The sequence below is a fragment of the Neoarthrinium moseri genome (assembly GCF_022829205.1).
Source record: "Neoarthrinium moseri strain CBS 164.80 chromosome Unknown scaffold66_Wmoseri_CBS_16480, whole genome shotgun sequence".
Lineage (NCBI taxonomy): Eukaryota > Fungi > Ascomycota > Sordariomycetes > Amphisphaeriales > Apiosporaceae > Neoarthrinium > Neoarthrinium moseri.
The window spans coordinates 153,753-170,334 of record NW_026055180.1 but is presented as its reverse complement, the minus strand read 5'-3'; the positions used below and the strand labels follow the sequence as shown (position 1 = coordinate 170,334).

The following is a 16,582-nucleotide window of genomic DNA, read 5'->3' as shown; positions in this document are numbered from 1 at the left end:
CTCGTGGGCTCGGACCGATTCTGTTCGCCTAGACGCGCAACTCCGCCCCAAGTGCCGCCACGCCGCTCATACATAATTTTGTAGTCTGCTCCCTGGTTTTCTGGCTTAAAAAGCGGGTGCTTTCAAAGACATTTGGGCGGGCTCTATCTATTATGATTGTCGACTAAGTGACTACTGGTTGCTAGATGTACACTCACTTTACTGCGTCCAGCCTGATTGTGACCAAATTCGTTCATGGTTTACTTCTTGATCATCTGTCGGTGCATGGCTTTCCTCAGGAGGCATCTCCAAGTTTCGCTGATTTGCTCGCAATTTTGGTAGGGGCCAAGCGAACTCGGCGAAATCAATGCCACCTGGCGGGCTTGGACATGGCGCCAAAACTGTTTGGTCTATGGTCTGGTTCTGGGGTTTGGTCTGGGGGTGAGTCTGGGGTCGGCACTTGGCCCCAGGTCTTGTCTACCCCGGAAACTCGCGCAACTAGGTACATTCGCGGGTTCAGGGCCAGTACTTTTGATTGGATCCAACTCGGTCCGAGATCTCAGCTACGTACATGGGCATGGCCTCTTGGAGGAAAACTCGTTCAATAAGTTCCTGTGGCTTGCTTGGCTTGTCCCTGAATACCTCGGAAACCTATAACTATATTAAGGTGCCTATCTTCCCATTTTTGAACATGCATCATCATCAGAAAATTATCAAATCAAACACTCAGTCTTCCATTCCAAGTGTCGCAGTCGTTCAAAATCAGCTGTTACGGTGCCCAGGTGACCACAATGGCAACTACCATCGAGGCCAGTCATGGCGAGTCTACCGAAGAGACTCCCCGTGGAAGGGCCACGGCCGTCATGAACATTCAGCAAGCTGCCAAGGCCACGCAAGTTGAGCATGAGATGGGCTTTTTCGAATCCCTGAAGGTGTACCGTAAGGGCGTTGCCTGGTCGGTCATGCTCTCAACCGCCATTATCATGGAAGGCTTCGATCTCATCCTCCTCAATGGACTTCTGGCATTCCCTGCCTTCAAGGAAAAGTTCGGATCTTTGCAGCCTGACGGAACATATGAGTTGTCGGCTACTTGGCAAACGGCTTTGTCCATGGGTTCACTCGTAGGCCAGATTGTTGGTCTCTTTCTCAATGGCTTCATCGCGGACCGATTTGGTTATCGCGTGACGATGATGGGAGGACTCACGTTGATCACCGGGTTCATCTTCATACCGTTCTTTTCGCACAACATCGTCATGTTTCTGTGCGGTCAGTTTTTGCTAGGCATTCCGTTCGGCTGTTTCCAAACTCTTGCCTGTACCTATGCGTCCGAGGTCGTGCCAACGCAATTGCGTGCCTACCTCACCACGTACGTGAACCTCTGTTGGGTCATCGGCCAAATCATCGCATCTGGTGTACTACGAGCTCTCGTAGACCGAACGGATAGCTGGGGATACCGGATTCCCGTAGCGGTTCAATGGTAAGCAAGCTCCAGACATTATTCATGCTCGTCTCACAATTTCATTGCCGTGAATATTCAGGGCCTACGTGCCCAACCCTGACGCAATCTAAGACACAATGCTCCGTCAAAAGCAATTCGCAGTCACTGACAATCTTCCTGCACAGGTTCTGGCCGATCCCGCTATTTATCGGCTGTCTATTCGTCCCCGAGTCTCCGTGGTGGCTTGTGCGACAAGGCCGGATTGAGGATGCCAAACGATCTCTTGCTCAGCTCACTAGCGAGTCGGACTCATCTTTCAATATCGAGGAAACAGTATCCATGATGATTTACACCGACGAGCATAATAAGGCCATTTCTGCTGGCACGTCCTATATGGACTGCTTCAAGGGCATCGACCTTCGGCGCACTGAAATAGTGTGTGTGTGTTGGGTAGTTCAAGTACTATCCGGGTCACCTCTGATGGGTTACTCGAGTTACTTTTACCAACAAGCAGGATTGGATGTTAGCAATGCTTTCACCATGACCATCGCCCAGTTTTGTCTTGGCGGCGTTGGTACTATCTGCTCTTGGTTCCTGATGAGCCGCGCTGGTCGTCGCAAGATCTACCTCTGGGGGCAAGTGTGTATGATTGTCGCCTTGTTCGCAATTGGATTCACCTCCCTAGCAGGTAGGTCCAATGTCTCTGCTCAGTGGGCCATTGGATCGCTGCTTCTTGTTTATACCTTCATCTACGACTGTACCGTTGGACCCGTCTGCTACACGCTCGTGGCCGAGCTGCCATCCACGCGACTACGAACCAAGTCGGTTGTCCTCGCCCGCAACACATACAACTTGATTAGCATTGTGGCCACTATCATTACACCTCCGATGTTGAACCCTACCGCCTGGAACTGGGGCGCCAAGAGCGGGTTCTTCTGGGCTGGGACATGCGCTCTATGCCTGATCTGGACTTTCTTCAGATTGCCGGAGCCGAAAGGAAGAACTTACGCCGAGATTGATGTGCTTTTTGAGAATAAGGTGCCCGCCAGGCATTTTTCATCTGCTACGATTGACGAGCTGAAGCCAGAGAACTTAGAGAAAAAGGAGATGATCATGGTACATGTGGAGAAAGTGGAGTCGACGGTTTAGCGTCTAAGCGCACTCCAGCATTACCTAGGTACCTTGGCGAATAACTCGTACATACTACATAACTTAATGAACTATTGTTACATTATATACATGCATGTGCCGATATCTGATTCAAACAGGCAAGGGCATTGTGCAGTTTCTCTGTGTGGTGAACGTAATCAAATGCAGTCACACAGTCGCTCTGCTATAGATTGCAACTGTCTTGGGGCACTGCGGACGTGGGGTTACTAGGGTGAGCAAGTGAGGGCTAAGGGGCATCGAAGGTCCAAGTTGCCGTAGTAGATTCGCAGGTTTAGCGTGGCTACTAGTGTAGCGCGGAACCTACGGTAGCCCTGGTTCCAACGTGCTGAAGGACTTTCCGTGGTTAGCACAGAGCAATTCTCTACACAACCTTCACTAACATCTGCTCTCTTGCGATCTCAATGGCTGACCCACGGCAGAGCATCCGAGATCGAGCCATCCGACGCGTGCGGCGCGCGTGTGATGCTTGCCGTCGTCGTAGGGTGAAGTGCAATGGCAACCCTGAATGTTGCCAACAATGCAGCCATCTCAATCTACGATGTGTCTACTCGACTGACGCCCGGAGTAGCTCGCGTAATGGTGTTGCCAGGGGCTCGGTGATATCTGCTCTGAGGGACATATCGTCTCCCACGGCAACCGCAACAACAGCGCGGAGCAGCAACAACGCAACATCAAGTCGGATACTAGGGCACGGTGAACGCATAACACTTGGCGGACAGACCAAGGAGACTTCGTCAAAGATACAGGCTGCGGCCATGTTTTCGAAAGAGTTTTTCAAGGGGCTATTAAGCGACTATACTCTCCATGTATACGTTGTGAATCCCATCATTAGTCCTCTTGAAATGGCCGAGTCAATTGAGAGGATGGACCAGCCCGAGAACCTTGTCGATAACGCTCTCGTTCATGCATATGCCGCAGTGACTCTCAATTTGACAACACCCAACTGGCAGGCTGATCAGGCAGAGTCATTACGCATTCATCAACTATTGGGACTTGCTTTATCAGCACGTGATACTCTCGTGACACGGTCTATGAGCATCATAGAATCAAGCATCCACCCACACCTGACGGCGCGACTCATCATGACGGCAATCTTCATTGAGATTTGCTTAATGGCTGTTGATAAGTTCTCCGAAGCCTTCATGATCCTGAGAGAAGCCATTGCGATGATCCAGCTGCTGGGCGTCGATCGCTTGGTGGCCGAGGACCCGCCGAATCAGGCTGCACCTGGGCAGACACTCACAAGTACTTCTCGCCTTCCCCCAGAAGAGCGTTCGAGGAGGATCCGAATGTACTGGGAGGCCTTTATTCACGAACGCTTCTTGACCATTGTTGCCTACTATCCTGCAGCTCTTGCGCCACTGCCCCCAGAAGTCTCGTTACCGACAGAAGATCCATCAATACCGCAGAATGTGCAGACTGGATGGCGTTATCTTGTCCGGCTGTTCTGCGTCGTAGACGATGACTTTATACGATACTGGAGAAGCATCGGCAGCGCGCCACCTCGGGGGGTCACAGCAGAGTGGATTGAGACTAAAATGCACCACCTGGATGATTTGAGCCACATGGATCTCGAGATGTATCAGGATACGCGATATCACAATCTCCAGGACGCGTCTGGAACATCATCTTTTCAAGTGCTGGGTGAAGAACCAGTAGAGCCGGACTGCCTCAGCACCCTCCAGAAAGCTGACATAATCGTTACACGACAGTGGCTACTCATGGTCTTGTGGCAACTAGCCATCTCGAGTTTTCCGCTCACTTCGCAGTCCATAAGAACCAGATCGGCTGCCATGTCATTACAGTTCCCAGCACGTTTGTCTCAGCAGCTCCGGCAAGTCGTCGTCATCTTGGGGAGGAAAAACATCGAGAGACACGGCTCTGGGATTCTCAAAAAGCTATTTGAGATTACCAATGCGCTTGGAGACGTGATCATACATGTCCCAACTGATAGCACTGATCATAGATCTCAGTGGCTAGATGACTTCAATTTCTTGTTTGACTTCCTCCATAACTCTGCAAGCCTAAGCGAGGTCCAGGTCAACATATTGGCCGAGAAGAGCATAGCAGCCACAGCCTGCGTTAGAAGAGAACAGCGATTGAGGTCGTAGAAACCGCAACTCGCGGTTCAACTCAGTTTAATTTTAGGGGAATAGTACCGTGCAATGCCTATTCGAGACCAGGATCTGTTGATTAATGGTCTGGTGAGAGTAGAAATTTGTTTGGTCAATGAGGCACGAGTTATTCCCTAAGCTTACTATGACGGAATTAAGTCCAATTTCTACAGCACATTTTTCTGTTGATTCAAGTGAATGGACTGTTACCTCCTGCAATACGCACTAACAATGTTGAAAATAGCGACGCGTTCGACCAATATTCACATTGACGACAATGTGAATTCTGGAGCCACCACGAAAAAATCTCCATTGTTCTATTTGATTGTTCTTCGGGCCATGTCGACAATGCAATGCACCATCAATCTGATCAAATAATATTTAATAGTCAGTACCTGATCCATCTCGACTTCGACAGCAACAAACTCGACCATCTTGGTTCTGGACCTGCACCCAATGTTCTTGATACCGCACACAGCATTCACTTGATCTCAGACTCCTCTCACTACCACCACCACCACCATCACAACGACAACAACAAGAAAACATCAAGAGACCCATCGCCTGGTGTCACAATGCCTGCTACTGATCTCAATCCTGCCCGCAGGCCCATGAGACTCTACCTTAAGGTAGAAAAGGCGTTAGAGATCTCCATCCAGAAGCTTGAGAGAAATGCCTGGTCTTGCTTGAGCGAGAAGGACAAGCAGACAGTCCTCGTTGCAGTTCGTCGTGAGATGAAGAGAATCATGTAGGCAAACTTCCCTGACAATCTCTCTCCGTGCGCACTCGCTGACTCTCACCTCAGCGATCGTGATATGGATCAGTATCCCACTCGCACACCGATCGACTATTCAACCATCGTGGAGGATGGCATCCGAATTGCCTTTGAGCAGAACCTTAGCCTATTCAACTGGGTATACAGCGGATGCGAGGACGACTCGCTAGTATCCGAGCTTATGGATGAAAGCTTTGATCAGTAGAAACTCTTGGAAGCTCGTGGCAGCACGCAAGGGGTGCGGCAAGGATCGGCGACAGGTACAGGATGGTATATCAACAGGTCCAGAAGGAGGACCCGAACGTACTCCATATATGAATAAAGACGCGTGGTGTCTCGTGGCGTCTCTACAGCGTGCACGTAACCTCTTTGTGTGTGCGAAAGATCACCATTGATGTTCAAGCATTGTGCCAACTAGCTGACGCTAAAGCGAAGCATTGAGCGTTTCTAAACAGCACGGTTCGACTGACTGATCCCAGTTGTTACGGAACCACAGGTGGGATCGAGACTGTGCTACAATTTTTGTAGTATTGCAAAAAATCAAATCTAAAAGAGAGAGGGAAGAAGAGCTCTCTCCACAACTGGTTATGGCGTTTGCTATTTACAGGTGGGGTGGACCACCCCTCGTCCCCCACTACAGCGACCACCTGCACTAGCCAGCGCGTAACACCAGCATGGATCTCCTTATAACGAACCTGGTTCAATGACTTGACACTCCGACTCAATCTGCTCTCCTGTACATAAGGTAGACGCAATGATCTGAATAAAGTCAATGTAAAGCTTAAGGTGATAATCCTTATTATATATATCCTTCACGACCGTCTTCTTCTTCTTCTTCTTATTCTCCTCTCTTTTTTAAATTTTTAATCCGTAAGTGGCGACCGACGAGACGATAGCGCGCTTGGGACGTTTCTCTGTCCATCTCGACGTATTTAACCCTCTGATGCCTATTTTCAACCCTACGCGTGTACACTCTAATGATGACAAAATTCGGGGCCTTCCGGCACCAAGACCTTACACGGAGATGTTCCATCGGTCTCGGCCGCAGAGAAGCCGGTTGGCCAAAGGTGCAGGCTTCAAATGAGTCATTTGGAATGAAGTCGCGGCTGCGCCGCACTGGCACGATGAGGACCGTTGCCCCACAGTCAAATTGAAAGGCAGGCGTTTGCGCCAGAATTCAATCCCCCACTCTCTTCCACGCTTTCACATACCTAGGTAAATAGACATGAGCGGTATGGATCTTAGACCCTCAACAGATATTGAGATGGCAAGCCATACGCCTCCACTCCCTCCTGCATCCAAAGTGTCGCAGACGGCGGGCCCTGATGTTCCGTTGTCGGCTGCACAGGTCGATGTGCTTCAAGTGATAGAGAGGCGGAGAGGCGTGGCCACTACCATTCGCCAGTATATTGTCATTGTTGCACTGTTTGTACGTTGAAAACGGAAGCTATTCTGATCCATGATCCAAATGGGATTCATGCACTAGGCCGTGTCGAAGTCTTGCTAATCACCGTTGAGCAACAGTTGTCCCTGTTCGCCGCTGCCCTTGACGTTACCATCATTGCAACGGCCGCGCCAACGATCAGCGAGGAGCTCGCTTCTGCAGTCGGGTACACCTGGATTGGAGCTTCCTTCCTGCTGGCAAACGTTACGACTAGCGCAATCTGGGTGAAGCTCTCCGATATCTGGGGTAGGAAAGTCATTCTTATTGTGCTGCTGGCCTGGTTTGCGCTATCCTCGGTAGTGTGCGCAACCGCAAAGACGATCGAAATGCTCATTGTTGGTAGAGCTTTCCAGGGGGCGGCAAGCGGCGGGCTCATCGTGCTGGTACATGTTTGCATCAGCGATCTTTTCAGCTTAAGGTGATTAACCAGTACTCCGTTGTCCCACGAGGCACTTTAGTGAGGGGCTCACCTAGCAGCTACTGACATGGTGAGACAGACAAAGAAGTCTACTTCTCGGTCTTACAGAGGGCGTTTGGGCCTTGGCCGGGGGCATCGGTCCGGTCCTAGGCGGCGCATTCTCGTCATTGGCCTCGTGGCGCTGGTGCTTCTGGATTAACCTTCCCATCTCGGGCCTGGCAGGTGCCATAATCTTCCTGTTTCTAGATATCGAGCACGAATACACTTCGTTTGTCGATGGCGTCAAAGCTATAGATTGGCTTGGCATAATGACGTTTCTTGGATGCAGCGTCATGCTACTGCTCGGCTTAGACTTTGGCGGTGATCTATTCCCTTGGAATTCTGCTAAAGTCATCGCTTTATTGGTTGTTGGCGGCGTTCTGGTCTTTGCATTTGTGTACAGCGAAGTGAAGATTGCAGAGCATCCGCTCATTCCGATGCATATTTTCACCAAGATGACGAACAACGCAGTGCTTCTGTTAGCATTCTTTCACGGCTTTGTGAGTTGATACTTGTGTCGCGCCAGAGCAGCGGGTTAACTATTGCAGGTCTTTATCAGTGGCGAGTACTACATGCCATTATTTCTACAGTCCGTATTCGAGGCTACGCCCCTTCAATCCGGACTCCTTCTTCTCCCCTTTATTGTCATGACTGCACTTTCGGGAATCCTGTGTGGCGTGATCATCCATCGTACCGGTAGCTTCCGGGAGCTCCTATGGGCAGGTTCAATCTGCCTTTGTGTCGGATATGGACTTTTCGTTTCGTTCACCACGCAAGCGAGTACAGCTCAGATTGTTGGATATCAACTTATCGGCGGCGTAGGCTCAGGCCTGCTCTTTGAGACGCCAATCATTGCTATCCAGAGCCATGTCAAGCAAGAGAATGTTGCAACTGCCACAGCTACGCTCAGCTTTATCAGAAATGTTGGAATCACGCTTTCTGTCGTGGTTGGCGGCAGTCTTTTTCAGAGTTCTATGAACCAACGTGTTGACTACCTCCGCTCCGCCGGCCTCTCTGCCAAACTCCTCGCCAATTTTGCTGGAGATAGCGCAATGGCGAATGTTCTCACAGTAAGAACTATAGAAAATGACGCCTGGAAGACCGCGGTGAAGGAGGCGTTTTGCTGGTCTATGAGGAACATGTGGATCCTCTATACCGCTGTGGCATTTTTGGGAATCGTAGCAGGCCTTTTCGTCAAGAAGAGTGACTTGAGTACGGAACACACAGTCACAGTCACAGGTCTCAAGAAGACTCCGCGCAGCGAATTAAGACCACCTGGCACCGAATTGTCAGCATAGGCCACTGTTACGGTTGGGTTTCGAGGGGATCCCAGACATCTTCACCTCACTGTCCTCTTATATCTGCAGAGGCAAGACTCGGTCTTTACAATATCTCCCGCATACTGTGTATCTGATACACATAGTGAAATACAGTGGAAGTTTTCTTCAACAGTACTTCCCAGCTTGTGCTAACAAATAGTCCTTCTACGCATTGTCAGCAAATATTTACCAGCATCTGTTAGTTTAGTTGGAAGTGAGCGTAGCCACCGACGTATCTACTCAAGTATACAATGGTTGAATTGAAACCAACAAATTCCAACAAGCCTACAGGTCTAATGCAATATATGTGAAATTATTTGCTGTGACTTAATGCCAATAGTGTTGTACAGTCGAGAAGGATGTCGCAGCTTTACAGTAGCTCATGGCGAGGTAACTTGCCGTCCATCTCTTTCGGGTGCCTGTAGTGATTCATCTTGAGGTCATTCGAAGCAGCAATCCTACTACCTATGGTGGAAGGATTGATTCCGTGTTCGAAGGTTTTAGTCTTGCGGCGTTCCCACAGTGCCCACGAAACAGCAGCAACGAGCAGTAACCCAAGGGGCACGCCGATTCCGGCCCCCGAAGCGATATCACGTGGCCTCGAGCTCATTGTCATATCAATAGCGGCTGTGCCCGTAGCCGGAGAATTCGTGGCTGTTCTCGTTGCCGGATCCAAAGCTGTATTCATGGCAGCTCCTGTGGTTCTCATCGTGGAACTTGGATTCGAAGCAGCAGTGAGATTTGCCAGTATACGCTTTCCAAGAATGATATCCCCGTCAGGCACGAGGAATGGTTCCCCTGACGATCATACTGGAAGCCCGTTCCCTGGTTGAACCACTATCGAATTGCAACAGTATTGGTTAGAATCACTGGTACTGTTGTAGAGAACGATCGAGCACCCTCCGCCAGGGGAGACTATGACAGTTTTAGCTGGAAGGCCATCAGAACTAGCGCAATATTCTATCCATTACCGTTTTTACACCTGCCAGGGCAATTTGATGACTCCCAGGTGCTGTCTGTACAGCTTCCTCTTGCTATGACGTATGGCTGCTGCATGCTTAGACACAGTCCGTTCGTGAGGCAGATGGCATTCGGCCCGCAACAAGCACTTGCACCGCCATCTTGACAGGGTACATCTCCTTCCGCAAGGTTTCCGTTGGGGTAATAGCAAATCTGCGCTACAGTAAACTGAAGGAATAAGTGAACGATTAATATGTGTGATAAGATCCGTAGAGATACGACGAGGTCCGACATGACTGCAAGACCATTTGCGAAAGACAACGTGGAGGAATTTTGGGCACTTGTTTGGACACCTAGGGCGGCTGATCACAGCGGATTGTAAGATATACGCAGGATCTCATCCATGAAATCAAGGCACACGCCTGACTAGGGAATTCGAATATCCGAATTCACCACGTTGTATTGCGCTTGAAGTTGGTTCCAGGTGGTTTTCAGTGTGCATAAACGAGACAAAGCATGGCCCTTTACAGCACCAGGGCGGCTCAGCCCAGGGATTAAACCTTGACAGCCGTCATTTGTTATTGGCCAGTTCACAACCCGAGCCGTTGGAACCACGGGTCTTCAATCTTACGAGTTGGAACTAGGGTGATAAAGTAGCATTGTTATCTATGCGCCATGGTAATCTCGATAATGAGCCGTAATATGATTTGATGCGAGCACCGGTGACCCACACAGGTACTACAATTCCAATCCGTTGAAAGTCCTCATGTCGGCGGGCCGGGGAGGAGTCTCTCGGGTATTAGGTCCAAGAGTCGCTGATCATAGTCCTCAAGTTTTGAAGTGGCCAATCAGCACCCCGACGCCCCTGCAGCTCCAGCTCATAACGAGCCGCATATCTCAACCAAGGCGCTCGTCATACTATCGAGCCGAGGTAGTGACCGAAAGCCAAACTATCTTCAACCCTTATTCTCAACGTCTTAAGGCTCCATCAAGTCCGTGTTCTCGTGATTGGCCCAAGAGGTATTCGATATTCCGATAACGGGTTGCAAGTGTGCAGCCGTAATTTTCGATTTGAAAAAGAAAACAAGAAAAAGGGTGAAATTAACACCATTGCATGACATCGAACGCCTGGTATGTATACCTACTTTGACATGCTATTTTCTGCTTAGCTATATCAATTGTATGCAGATATATACAGTAGGTGGACTGCCATGGGGTAAGTATGTCGCTGGTTGATTCTTCGAGGCGTTGTTTTAGGCGACATAATTTGTCCAGCCACGATAAGTACAATACGTCATGTTGCTCAGCGACCTCTACAACGTTCATGGCTCAGTACTCATCGAACAAGGAACGAGGAGCCGCGCTTGGTCTCAAAGACGAAATGTAATCTTCGGAGAGACTTACGGACGTTAGCAATAAAAGAAAGACCGTGAAAGATCCTACTTACCCCAATGCCGCAGGGCCAGCGCGAGCTAAACCTTCGGCGGTGTGCCAGATTTCTGGAGCTCGGAGAGCGATGATGGAGACCCTGAGGCCGTATTTGAGCTCAGTAATTCCTATAGCCTGCCCGCCGGTGGAATCAATTATCTGCACATTGTTAGCGTGTCTTACTCTCCGCGGCGAAGGGAGTGTACAGTGTTGAACTGACCGCCATCAAGTCTGGTGTTGCAGCAAGACACTCCCGAGAGCCTTTGGACCTGAGAGTCGCTGCAAGAATTTCGTTCTCAAAAATCAGTTCTAGCCAAGTTTCGCTTGACGTAAAGCCAAGATCATCAGGCAATATCGTGCATGATCCCCTTGTAAAGTTGTTCTGAACCTGCCGAGACACTAAATTCACCTTGCCCCGGAATAGGACCTTCCCTGAGACGGATGCCACAATTGCTGATGCTACATCCGCTTTCTGCTGTCGGGCAAGTCTCATACTTCGCCCGATGGACCATGCCAGCGAATAGCTGTTCTGAGCGAACAGATAGGTTTCGCTGCTCTCGAAAGGGCGCATCGCCAGAGACGCTATACCCCCAAATTGGCCAGCGGCAGACCGGAGTATGTCTTCTGCTTGATGATCGTCTTTGGCTTTTTGCAGCAGCTAAAGATGTCAGTATACCGTATTTCTAATATCTCCGGATACTCACAAGAACTGCGCCATTGCCGTCTGCCAAAGCTGCAGGTGTGATTCTCTTGCCATGGACGGCAGGGATGGTCATATACGCTCTGGGAAATGCTCGGCCCATGAGGTCTGCATCTACCGCAACCTTACCTAGGTTCGCTGCAACCAACAAAGCTTCAAGGGCGTTTGGCCCCCCTATCTCGGTTGGTATTGTATGGGTGAAGTCAACTTTTCCCACCTGAGTTAGGTTTGCATAGATGGCTTCTTGCATTCTGAGCCGCATACATCAGTGTTTTGATCCTCATTGGGTGGAAACAGGATTTACTCTTCGTTCCCGGGTATTCGCTCGAAAAATGCGGTCGGCGACCCCTGTTGTGCGTTGTTAGCATTTGGCCCCACGTTCACTGAACAGCCGCGCGTACAATCCAACAAGTCGGGCAAATGACGTCGTCTTCCTTGATACCTCTCAACGGTATAACCTGTACCTTCCGGCCGCGTCGGATGGCCTCTTTCAAGGCAAGCAGATAGTTAGTAGCTTCGCCCATACAACCTACTCCCAGGACACCTGTTCCATCCACGAGCAACTCAACATCCGTTTCTGTTAATGTCCAGGTGTCATTTTCAATGTGTGGTACGTATGCTGTGATGTCCTCAGAAGTTGAAGTTTGATCCTCCCCCATCGCTTCGTAATTGAATCCGGTATCTTCAACTAGATCTGGTACTGTATCGAACATGTTCTCACTCATTGGTGCCTTGACGCTAGTCACAACACCCTTACGAGTACCATCCACGTCTGATACAGCGCGGATAACCAATCGGAACGCTCCGTTGAAGGAATAAGTCTCTGGTATGATCTCCAAGTCAACAATTTCAGCGGATTCGCGTAGACCGCCGGCTAAGTAGCATGTTTCGATGGCTTCACGCTTTGCGTCTTCGATTGCGCTTTCCGCGGACTGTTGCGGCCCAGGGACGACAACGCGGTCAACACTACCACTAACTTTGGCAATGGCCGCTCCGATGGCATTGGCTACTTGGAAGAATTCAGGTCTGACCACGACCCTAGCTCCTTCCAGCGTGTTTGTATCTGGTAAGATATAGCTGCCACCACCGACCAGAACGATTCTGGCGTCCACGGGCTTCGTCTTCGCAGTCTCAACTGCAGCTTCAATCATGGATTTGACTTTGCCCTTCGCCTGATTTATCGTTTCCACAGACAACCCCACCTTGTCCAGAGTCTCGGGCGCAAGCTTGATAAGGTCGGCCGCGGTGAACTGGGATCCACCAGCATTCAAAGACAGGGTAAGCTCATCAGCACCCACGGAGTCCGGGCCGACAGCCAGGCTTTCAGTGTTGGGCCGAATGATGCTCCCGCCTCCCAGGGCAATGCTGTGGATCTGAGGCATCGAGAGATTTGTCTTCACTCCGGCTATTTTGATGCAGGCAGCCGAATGTTTGGGGTAACCATTTGGCAATAAGCTGCAGACATCTGTTGTGGTGCCCCCCACGTCGATGACCAGCAGGTCCGACTCGTCGCTTTCGTCCAACATCTCAGTAGAAATAAACGCAGCCCCTCGTGCGCTGTTCGTAGGTCCTGAAGAAAAACATTTGAGAGGGTAGTGCGCTGCGTACCATGACGGGCTGATCGTGCCATCGTTAAGGGTCATGAAAACCTGAGCCGCGGGTAGCACCTGTCGCAGAGCCCCAGTAAGATTTTCGATAACTCGTCTCGCGAAACGGCGTATACTTGCGTTGAGAATAGCGGTGTTCTCACGCTCTAAGAACCCGGCATTTCCCAAGTGGTGGGAGCAGGAGATGTCGAAACCGACACCTAACTGTTCAGACAGAAAAGCTGCCGCCTCGTTTTCTTGCCTTGGGAATGATGGTGAGTGAACGCCAATTAGCACAATCGAGGTGATTGCTTTGCTTTTTATGATTTTGGCTTCTTCTTTGAGTTGTTCCCGAGACCAGGGAAATATGTCCCTGCCGTCAACTGCACGATGTTAGAGAATAGACGCCTCTCATCAGGGTGGCAACTCACCATGAGTGCCCCCTTCGATGTATGCGTAATGTCCCTCAATCGCCCGCCGAAGAGGCTCGGGAATTCCTACTGGTTGCTTATCAGCACAAGTTGGTCTCTATCGGCACGAGAATACCAACAGAAAGGGGCCACGCTTTGCGTATAAGGTCCGCAAAGACGAATGACTGCGACCTTGTCCATCTTCCGGCTGTCTCTTTCAAGAAATGCATTTAGAAACTGTGTAGTCCCAATTTTGACCAATGCCACTTCACTCCGGCCGACACCAGCCTCGCGAAGTACTGCTTCAATGGCAGATGAAACTCCGCTGCTGACATCTGGTGTCGTTGGTGATTTGTGCCAAGCCAATATATCCCGTCCCCTCATAAGAACGGTATCAGTGTTAGTTCCACCTACGTCCACCCCAATGACGTGGTCAATACCCAATTCTTGCATGCTGAGCAACCCAGGGATTAATACCGTGGTAATGCTTAACACTGATGTAGAAAATCGAGTGAGGTTACCTTCTATCACCAACTGCAATCTCTCGCCACCAATGAAGGGATCCCTCTTTTCTTCTCCCGCTACACAGTGCACAGAGATTGGCGTGTCTTGCAGCTGAGCGAATCAGAACAGCATTGCTTCTGGGGCTTAGCGCTATTCTGTTTCTGGCGATATACCCCTGGCCCAGCGAACCAATTATCCTCTACCATCTCTTAGATAAGAAACGATAAGTTGAATCATCGGCTCTCGCGAGTCCCGAGGTCAGCGGTGGGCTTCGGATTAATGAGAAACCCGGCTGTCTTTTTGCAGAACCAACTGCCGCCATCAAGGGTCCTTGTGATCGTATCATCTAAGGGAAGTCGCGCGTGCTGCACATGTAGTAACCCTCTTCTTCTTGAAAAGAATACAATGTGCTATACCTTCCCTCTTTTGGTAGGTTCCGACCATGATCTAAGGTGAAAATGAGCGACAGCAAGCCTCCGACGAACTATTCAGAGAAGCCACTTGCTGGTGCGCAACCTGATCACGATGGCGCAGCTGTTTCTAACAGCTCAGACCAGCATCGGCGCCTTAAGCTTGAGAAATATGCCTACTATGCATATTTCTTTGCCAATAACGGCGTTGGCCCCTACAACTATTCAACATTACTCTTTCAGAACCTCATCTTTCAAGCCGGTTTCGATCCTGATGTACTGCCTCTCGGCAGTCAGCCCTGCGGAGAGGGACAATGCCACGTTCCATGGGCAGGAGGCTCGAAGGCATATGCATCGGTGGTGAATATCGCATCTGGACTTACCTTCCTCGGGCAGGCGATATTCTTCATCTTTCTCGGAGCCACGGCAGATTATGGCGAATGGTCACCTTGGATACTTCGAGTTTCGACGTTGGTCTACAGCGCTTTTCAGCTTGGCTACCTGGGCGTGAAGACACCCGACACGTGGGGCGCCGCCATGGCCCTATACATATTCAGCAATATCTTTTGGGCAATATCTTTCACATTCTTTATTGCGTTGTTCCCTAAGATAGCTGCTGACCAACCAGCCGCGGTCGAAGCGCTCGATAACAAGAATAACGGCCTCATATCGAATGCGGAGTATCATTCCAAGATAGAGACGGAGCGGAGCAAGACATTGAACCGAAGTTGGGCGTGGAATAACTTCGGGGTTGTTGTGAGCTGCTGTCTCTGCTTGGCGATCTTGAAAGGGATCGACGCAGAAGCCTCAATAGAGAACAACAACCTTGGATACTCTGCGTGCGCCGCAGTCTGTGCTGGCCTTGCGTTGGTTTTCTCTGTCCCATGGTTCTTTCTCCAGAAAAAACGGCCTGGGAAGCCGGTGCCTCGAGGGGCGAACCTCGTCGTTGTGGGCATGAAGAACTACTGGAAGACCACGTGCACTTTGGCTGCTCGATTGCCTCAGACATTCTTCTACGTTCTGGTTTCCTTCTTGCTGAGTGACGCCATAAACACATTCATGACCCAGGTCACCATCGCACAGTCCAGCGTCGTCTTGTTCTCTGCTACTGATAACACCTATTTCTTGATCATTCAAGGTGTCTCTTGGACCGTCTTTCCATACCTCGCTGTTTGGATACAAGCGAAACTCTGCTTACGAACGAAGACAATGCTTCATATTGCGAACTCGGGGTGTCTCTTGCTCGCCATCTGGGGCACGGCTGGCATCTGGACGACGACAGTTGGCTACCACAACATGTGGGAGTTTTGGACGTACTCGGCCCTCTGTGGAGCCGCCGTTGGCATTCAATGGTCGTATGCCCAAGCCTTCATGGGAGAACTGGTGCCTCGCGGCGAGGAGAATCACTTTTTCTCCCTGCTAGGCGTTGTTTCGAAAGGCGGTTCTTGGATCGGCCCTATCATCTCCAGCGCTCTCATCGATCGAACGCAGAATGCGTGGGTTCCCTTTGGCTTCATCGCCCTACTAATCGCCCTGTCCGCGTTCCTGGTTGTACTCGTGGACGAAGTCAAGGGTCGCAATGATTGCGTCGGTTACTTGAAGGCAAAGGGGGAGCAAAGCGATGGCGTTGTTAATGATGCGCCGTGATTGTTTGCACGGTATCTTTGGGCGGGTGACAGGGTTTCATGGGCGACTCTTTTGGACTTTGCGTGTATAGCCACCTAGGTGTGTTTGATGATGGAACTCGCTTTGTGCCTTGCGCACCTCGTACAGTCATATCACCTTCAATTTCCCGTCCTTGCCCGATATCACCTTCTATGCAAGTAATGTCGTAGCATCATCTGTACTGTGTGTACGGAAGAAATTACCGCCCATGAAATGGCAAGCA

At 50.3% G+C, this 16,582-nt stretch overlaps 6 protein-coding genes across 6 annotated transcripts; 5 read left to right on the top strand and 1 right to left on the bottom strand.

Moving 5' to 3' along the window:
- Positions 1 to 770: 770 nt before the first annotated feature.
- JN550_011361 (uncharacterized protein) lies at positions 771 to 2,566 on the top strand (the record flags this gene model as incomplete). The annotated part of the gene is made up of 2 exons (XM_049309719.1): positions 771 to 1,456; positions 1,603 to 2,566. 2 exons carry the CDS (start codon positions 771 to 773, stop codon positions 2,564 to 2,566), a joined length of 1,650 nt encoding a protein of 549 aa, XP_049166715.1.
- A 422-nt stretch (positions 2,567 to 2,988) lies between these two features.
- Positions 2,989 to 4,698, top strand: JN550_011360 (uncharacterized protein; the record flags this gene model as incomplete). The annotated part of the gene is made up of 1 exon (XM_049309718.1): positions 2,989 to 4,698. One exon carries the CDS (start codon positions 2,989 to 2,991, stop codon positions 4,696 to 4,698), a length of 1,710 nt encoding a protein of 569 aa, XP_049166714.1.
- A 578-nt stretch (positions 4,699 to 5,276) lies between these two features.
- On the top strand, positions 5,277 to 5,681 carry JN550_011359 (uncharacterized protein; the record flags this gene model as incomplete). Its single annotated transcript, XM_049309716.1, has 2 exons — positions 5,277 to 5,449; positions 5,507 to 5,681. The coding sequence occupies 2 exons, from the start codon at positions 5,277 to 5,279 to the stop codon at positions 5,679 to 5,681; spliced, it is 348 nt and encodes a 115-aa protein (XP_049166713.1).
- Positions 5,682 to 6,701: 1,020 nt separating this feature from the next.
- JN550_011358 (uncharacterized protein) lies at positions 6,702 to 8,675 on the top strand (the record flags this gene model as incomplete). The annotated part of the gene is made up of 4 exons (XM_049309715.1): positions 6,702 to 6,905; positions 7,001 to 7,338; positions 7,418 to 7,877; positions 7,926 to 8,675. 4 exons carry the CDS (start codon positions 6,702 to 6,704, stop codon positions 8,673 to 8,675), a joined length of 1,752 nt encoding a protein of 583 aa, XP_049166712.1.
- Positions 8,676 to 10,985: 2,310 nt separating this feature from the next.
- JN550_011357 (uncharacterized protein) lies at positions 10,986 to 14,233 on the bottom strand (the record flags this gene model as incomplete). Its single annotated transcript, XM_049309714.1, has 8 exons — positions 10,986 to 11,055; positions 11,104 to 11,243; positions 11,305 to 11,742; positions 11,789 to 12,035; positions 12,089 to 12,132; positions 12,186 to 13,753; positions 13,802 to 13,870; positions 13,921 to 14,233. The coding sequence occupies 8 exons, from the start codon at positions 14,231 to 14,233 to the stop codon at positions 10,986 to 10,988; spliced, it is 2,889 nt and encodes a 962-aa protein (XP_049166711.1).
- A 509-nt stretch (positions 14,234 to 14,742) lies between these two features.
- Positions 14,743 to 16,341, top strand: JN550_011356 (uncharacterized protein; the record flags this gene model as incomplete). Its single annotated transcript, XM_049309713.1, has 1 exon — positions 14,743 to 16,341. The coding sequence occupies one exon, from the start codon at positions 14,743 to 14,745 to the stop codon at positions 16,339 to 16,341; it is 1,599 nt and encodes a 532-aa protein (XP_049166710.1).
- Positions 16,342 to 16,582: the final 241 nt, after the last annotated feature.